This window comes from Chiloscyllium plagiosum, unplaced genomic scaffold (assembly GCF_037043375.1).
Source record: "Chiloscyllium plagiosum isolate Xiang-an unplaced genomic scaffold, Cpla_swu_hap1 HiC_scaffold_26, whole genome shotgun sequence".
NCBI classification, from domain to species: Eukaryota; Metazoa; Chordata; class Chondrichthyes; order Orectolobiformes; family Hemiscylliidae; genus Chiloscyllium; species Chiloscyllium plagiosum.
The window spans coordinates 53,134,416-53,140,683 of NW_028270164.1; the positions used below are offsets into that span (position 1 = coordinate 53,134,416).

The 6,268-nt window shown below is 47.0% G+C and overlaps 1 protein-coding gene across 1 annotated transcript; it reads right to left on the reverse strand.

Moving 5' to 3' along the window:
- Positions 1-1,003: 1,003 nt before the first annotated feature.
- Positions 1,004-5,834, reverse strand: LOC148145173 (uncharacterized). The gene is made up of 2 exons (XM_087973819.1): positions 5,366-5,834; positions 1,004-3,281 (listed from the first exon to the last, which is right to left on the reverse strand). Exons 1-2 carry the CDS (start codon positions 5,799-5,801, stop codon positions 3,082-3,084), a joined length of 636 nt encoding a protein of 211 aa, XP_087829945.1. The 5' UTR covers positions 5,802-5,834; the 3' UTR covers positions 1,004-3,081.
- Between the last annotated feature and the right edge of the window lie 434 nt (positions 5,835-6,268).

A 6,268-nucleotide genomic window follows, 5' to 3' on the forward strand; every position in this document is an offset into this window, starting at 1 on the left:
ATAACCGGATTTTCTGATGGGAAATTTTGTGCATGTTCTTTGTTGTCTCTCCCCTTTTTCTTGTTTGTTCTGTTTCTCTTTTAGTCACAAGTCAGGGTGATATGAAGCCAGGGATGGGTGGAGTGCACATCCTCACTTTGATTTCCTGTTGATTTAAGGATCATCTCCTTGTTTTTTTTCTGGCCTAAGGCTGGGGACAGTCTGGGTTTGAAGGAGCTGTGAAGGAGGGGATGGGTAGGATGAGTGCCCCCTATGGGCAGGGGGAAGAGTCTTCTATTCAAAGTTTTATAGTTGATTTTCTTTGTAGTTTTTTGGTAGTAATAGTTGTTTATATTTATGATAGAGTAGTTTTTGTATATATAGTTCTTTGACTCTATTAGTCTTTATTTACTTCTGCTCGGCGCTTTGTAAGCAGGGTTCTCACTCTGAGGGGTTGAAGGGTGTCTGAAAGGGGATATGGCTACGTGTCTTATTAAATGGTGCACCTGGAACATTAAGGAAAGTCAATCGCCTGTTAAAAGGAAAATGGTGCTTTTGAGCCTTAAGAGGGAAAGGGTTGATATCGCTTTGTTGCAGGAAACCCATCTTGATGATGGGGAATACCTGAAATAACAACAGGAGGGTTATGACAGGGTATTCTTTTCATCCTTTACTACTAAAAGTAGGGGAGTGGCAGCCCTACTTGAGTTATTTGGATATAGATTTGTCAGTTATCTTAACTAGGGTGTTTGTTTAACCAGGATGATTAGATTTGTCAAGCCCTGGACCCTGGAGGGGGTCTCCTGAGCTAACACAGGTATATATACAATGCTCCTGTTCCTTTGTTTGGGAACTTTGTGTTGAGCATAGCTGTTCTGTATTTTGTGGGGTTTTTGGGGGGGGTTTTTGCCTTTTTTTGGTGTTGTTTTGTACAGTGTTAGGGTTTGTCTTGTATTCTTGTCATGATTTGGAGATGCCGGTGTTGGACTGGGATGTACAAAGTTAAACATCACACAACACCAGGTTATAGTCCAACAGGTTTAATTGGAAGCACACTAGCATTCGGAGCGACGCTCCTTCATCCGGTGGTAGTAGAGGGCTCAATCCTAACACAGAATTTATAGCAAAAATTTACAGTGTGATGTAACTGAAATTATACATTGAAAAATTGATTGTCTGTTAAGCCTTTCATCTGTTAGAATACCGTGATAGTTTCACATCTTTCATGTGTAAATCACAAAACCTTTTATTGAAAAAGTTGCATTCTCGGATTAGCTGTTAACAATGGTGATAGCTAGACAATGTGTTGAAGGTTCTGGATTAGTGGTGCTGTAAGAGCACAGCAGTTCAGGCAGCATCCGAGCAGCAGTAAAATCGACGTTTCGAGCAAAAGCCCTTCATCAGGAATAAAGGCAGAGAGCCTGAAGCGTGGAGAGATAAGCTAGAGGAGGGTGGGGGTGCGGAGAAAGTAGCACAGAGTACAATAGGTGAGTGGGGGAGGGGATGAGGTCATAGGTCGGGGGGAGGGTAGAGTGGATAGGTAGAAAAGAAATAGGCAGGTAGGACAAGTCATGGGGACAGTGCTGAGCTGGAGGTTTGGAACTAGGCTGAGGTGGGGGAAGGGGAAACGAGGAAACTGTTGAAGTCCACATTGATGCCCTGGGGTTGAAGTGTTCCGAGGCGGAAGATGAGGCGTTCTTCCTCCAGGCGTCTGGTGGTGAGGGAGCGGCGGTGAAGGAGGCCCAGGACCTCCATGTCCTCGGCAGAGTGGGAGGGGGAGTTGAAATGTTGGGCCACGGGGCTGTGTGGTTGATTGGTGCGGGTGTCCCGGAGATGTTCCCTAAAGCGCTCTGCTAGGAGGCGTCCAGTCTCCCCAATGTAGAGGAGACCGCATCGGGAGCAATGGATACAATAAATGGTATTAGTGGATGTGCAGACAAAACTTTGATGGATGTGGAAGGCTCCATTACGGACTTGGATGGAGGTGAGGGAGGAGGTGTGGGTGCAGGTTTTACAATTCCTGTGGTGGTAGTGGAAGGTGCCAGGATGGGAGGGTGGGTTGTAGGGGGGCGTGGACCTGACTAGGTAGTCATGGAGGAACGGTCTTTGCAGAAGGAGGAAAGGGGTGGGAGGGAAATATATCCCTGGTGGTGGGGTCTTTTTGGAGGTTGGGGAAATGTCGGCAGATGATTTGGTTTATGCGAAGGTTGGTAGGGTGGAAGGTGAGCACCAGGGGCGTTCTGTCCTTGTTACGGTCGGAGGGGTGGGGTCTGAGGGCGGAGGTGCGGGATGTGGACGAGATGCGTTGGAGGGCATCTTTAACCACGTGGGAAGTGAAATTGTGGCCTCTAAAGAAGGAGGCCATCTGGTGTGTTCTGTGGTGGAACTGGTCCTCCTGGGAGCAGATACGGCAGAGGCGGAGGAATTGGGAATACGGGATGGCATTTTTGCAAGAGGTAGGGTGGGAAGAGGTGTTATCCAGGTAGCTGTGGGAGTTGGTGAGTTTGTAAAAAATGTCAGTGTCAAGTCGGTCGTCAATAATGGAGATGGAGAGGTCCAGGAAGGGGATGGAGGTGTCAGAGCTCCAGGTAAATTTAAGGTCAGGGTGGAATGTGTTGGTGAAGTTGATGAATTGCTAAACTTCCTCGCAGGAGCACGAGGTGGTGCCAATGCAGTCATCAATGTAGCGGAGGAAGAAGTGGAGAATGGTGTTGGCCCCCTGAGTTCTCTGTCTATGACCTGATGTTTAGATTGATTCTAATCTAAAAAGTGAGATAATGGAGTTTTACATGAATTCATCCAGTTTTTGAGCTCAGAGTTCAACATGAATGCATGCAGTTTTTGAGCAAAGTACAATGTAACCCTGCAAGTACAAATTCACCCCACAAAATATATGTGTGCATGTGGGTCTTTGTCTGTCTGTGTCTGCATGCAATCATGTAGAACTCTGAGCTCAAAACCTGCATGAATTCATGTAAAACTCCGTTATCTCACTTTTTAGATTAGAATCAATCTAAATATCATGGCATAGACAGAGAACACAGGGGGCCAACACCTTCAACAAATTAACAAGCTGGTCAGGTGTCAGTGTCTGCAGCACACTCAGGGCTTATTTACTTTTGCAAAGATAGCCTGAAAGAGTTTCCCCTTGTCTTGTTTGTGGTCCATGTACACATCGATAAATCCCGTGTCACGGAGCGCAGCCATGTATGGCTCAGGTGGCCATTTTGTGTCCTTCAACAATCCAGCAGCAACGACTTTCTTCAGAGCTTCCAGGGTCAAGGTGGTGACCATCAGCCCCCCTGTCAAATAACAGATAAATACTCAGCTTTCTGAATTCTTGGAAGGTATGTAAAGAAGGAATCTCAATGTCAAGATCTTCTAGTGAAGAAGTAATCACACCAGTGGAGTCAAGATGGTGGGGATTTGGAAGCAGATATAGCAGCCTACTGTCCTCTGAGGTGAGGGAACAGAAGTTAAGTGGGAAGTGGAAACAGTCACGAGCTGGGATTTTCGAGGGGACTTCTTCTTATCGAGCTCAGACACTTATTCCTTGACCATCAAAACAAATGTGGAAGACCAATTAGAAGGCTTCCAGCATTGGAAGAACAGCTGATTGTAAGGGAAGATAACAAAAGAGAGAGGGCTTCAATATGGAGATCCCTTTCTATGAATGTGTCAAAGTCTTAATGAAAAAAAAGATTCAGCAAACAGGCCAGCAATGAAGGGAAGCTGGGGAGTGCACCTTCAAGTTGGCTCATGGCTGCTCTGGTGACTCAGGGAGTAGGGGGAAGCCTCTGGGAGAGGGCAGTTTCCTGCTGGAAAGCAGCTTCCTTGAATTGGCTACTGTTAATGAGCTACCCACACGTGAAAGAATGGCCTTGAGGCAGGAAGGATCCTCAGGTCCGCATGTCAGCCAGTGGGGCGATTTGTAGCTACAGCCCTCATCCCATCATGGTGGGTACCAAATATCCTGCCTACTGCCTGGATTATCTAACTCTGGAAGAATCAGGGTTGTGATGAACAGGAGGTTGTGGATAATTAAGGGCAGGAGGAGTATTGGCCTCTACCTATTGCCCCTCCCTACCACCTCATTGCACTGGGTTCACTGCACATTGACACCTCAGAATGCATGACCAATCCATAGCAAAGTCAAGTAGCAGCTTTCAAGGAATTGCTACTGGTCCAGAAATCTGAGAGGTTCAGTCAGTCGAGTATGGTGTTTTAGCCCACAGCTTTGAAGCTGCTCAGTGATGGTTATGATTCAATCAAAATACTGGAAATCACAATGGATGTGGTCAGAGTAAATAGGGAGAAAATGTTCCCATTTGCGAAAATATCGAGAACGAGAAGGCACTGATGGTTTGTAATTGGCAAAAGAAGCAAAAATGACATGAGAAAACCTTTTCCATGCAGCGAATGACTCCAGGAATCGTGGGTCTGATTTCCAGAGCAGTACCCCAGTGAATTGTAACAATGGGCTGAGCTCCTCCTCTTATATTGTACTATTGATTAGATTACATTACAGTGTGGAAACAGGCCCTTCGGCCCAACAAGTCCACACCGACCCGCCGAAGCGCAACCCACACACACATTTACCCCGTACCTAACACTATGGGCAATTTAGCATGGCCAGTTCACCTGACCTACACATCTTTGGTCTGTGGGAGGAAACCGGAGCACCCAGAGGAAACCCACGCAGACATGGAGAGAACGTGCAAACTCCACACAGCCAGTCACCTGAGGCGGGAATTGAACCCGGGTCTCAGGCGCTGTGAGGCAGCAGTGCTAACCACAGTGCTATCGTGCTGCCCACTTGACTATATTGTTGTAATTATTGACTGATTGCATAATTATTGGGCGTGGCTTCTATTTTTAAAAATGCTTTTCCTCGACCAGAGAATCTGTGGCTGCTGGTCAGGATGGTGAGGGAGTTATATGGATGGGGTAAGGAGAGGTTACAGAAGAGTGTCCATTCATGCACCAGTCCCTCATAGTTCCAGAAGAAAACTCACATACGTCGTTTAGCTATTGTAGTCTCTCTAACTTTAAGTAAATCTGCGTTTGACTACCAGGCTAATCAGTGACATGTCAATCAAGGGAGATTAGTTGATATGTGACCCCACCATTCCATCCTGACTGCACCATTTCCCTTGAGGTTTAGGATTTTTCAGAATTGACCAGCACAACACTCTCTGAATTAGTGGTGCTGGAAGAGCACAGCAGTTCAGGCAGCATCCAAAGAGCTTCGAAAGCCCTTTTGCCCGAAACGTCAATTTCGAAGCTCTTTGGATGCTGCCTGAACTGCTGTGCTCTTCCAGCACACTGATCCAGAATCTGGTTTCCAGCATCTGCAGTCATTGTTTTTACCAGCACAACACCCTACCTGGTTTCATAACTCGGTAAATCTCTCTGCATCCAGATTGCAGATCAGGCCAGTAGTAGTAACAGTTGCAGTGAAATACTCTGTCCACCACGTTGTCTTCCAGAGGGATATGTTCCATACTGCCGTGAAACAATGTCACCTTCCCGGTCTGAATATCAGGCTGCAACCTCCTGCTGGCTACACGGTACATGTATTCAGAGTAATCCAGCCCATAGAGCTTGCCCTTCGGCAGCGTAAGGCGTTTAGCAGCTTCCTGCAGACCGAGCCCTGGTCCAAAGCCCAGTTCCAGCACCACACTCTCAGGCTGAATGTCACACAGTTTGACAGCATTCACTTCCACCAATTTACCCTTCCCCTCTAAGAACTTTTTCACCATCCATCCCCAGGGACCCTGCGTTGGTTTGCTCAGTTGTTTGGTGAGGTGATCGAAAAGCATTGCTGCTGCTCACAGAGCTGTGAAAAGCTCCCCTTCCTGTTGCACAACGTGGAACCTCAGCCTTGATGGATGATTGACACAACACCAGGTTAGTCTAACAGGTTTAATTGGAGGCACACTAGACCTTTTGGACTATAACCTGGTGTTGTGTGATGTTTAACTTTGTACACCCCAGTCCAACACCAGCATCTCCAAATCATGGATGATTGACAGCTTGGATGACGATACACTGTGATCCCAGCATCAGTTTACAACCAGACTGAGCCAGTCAGCTAGGCTGAGAGTGTGTACATTAAACTGTTGTTGTTCAGTGACAGTGCTGAGCAAACAGACTGAAAGCAGCCAGAGCACAGCGAGACTCAGAGAAAGGGAGCGGGGGGGGGGGGGATTGTTCTGAACAGCTCTGCTCCAACTCCTGGGCAGCTCAACATCTCTGTGAGACACGTTGCTCTCACTTGGCGAAAGTG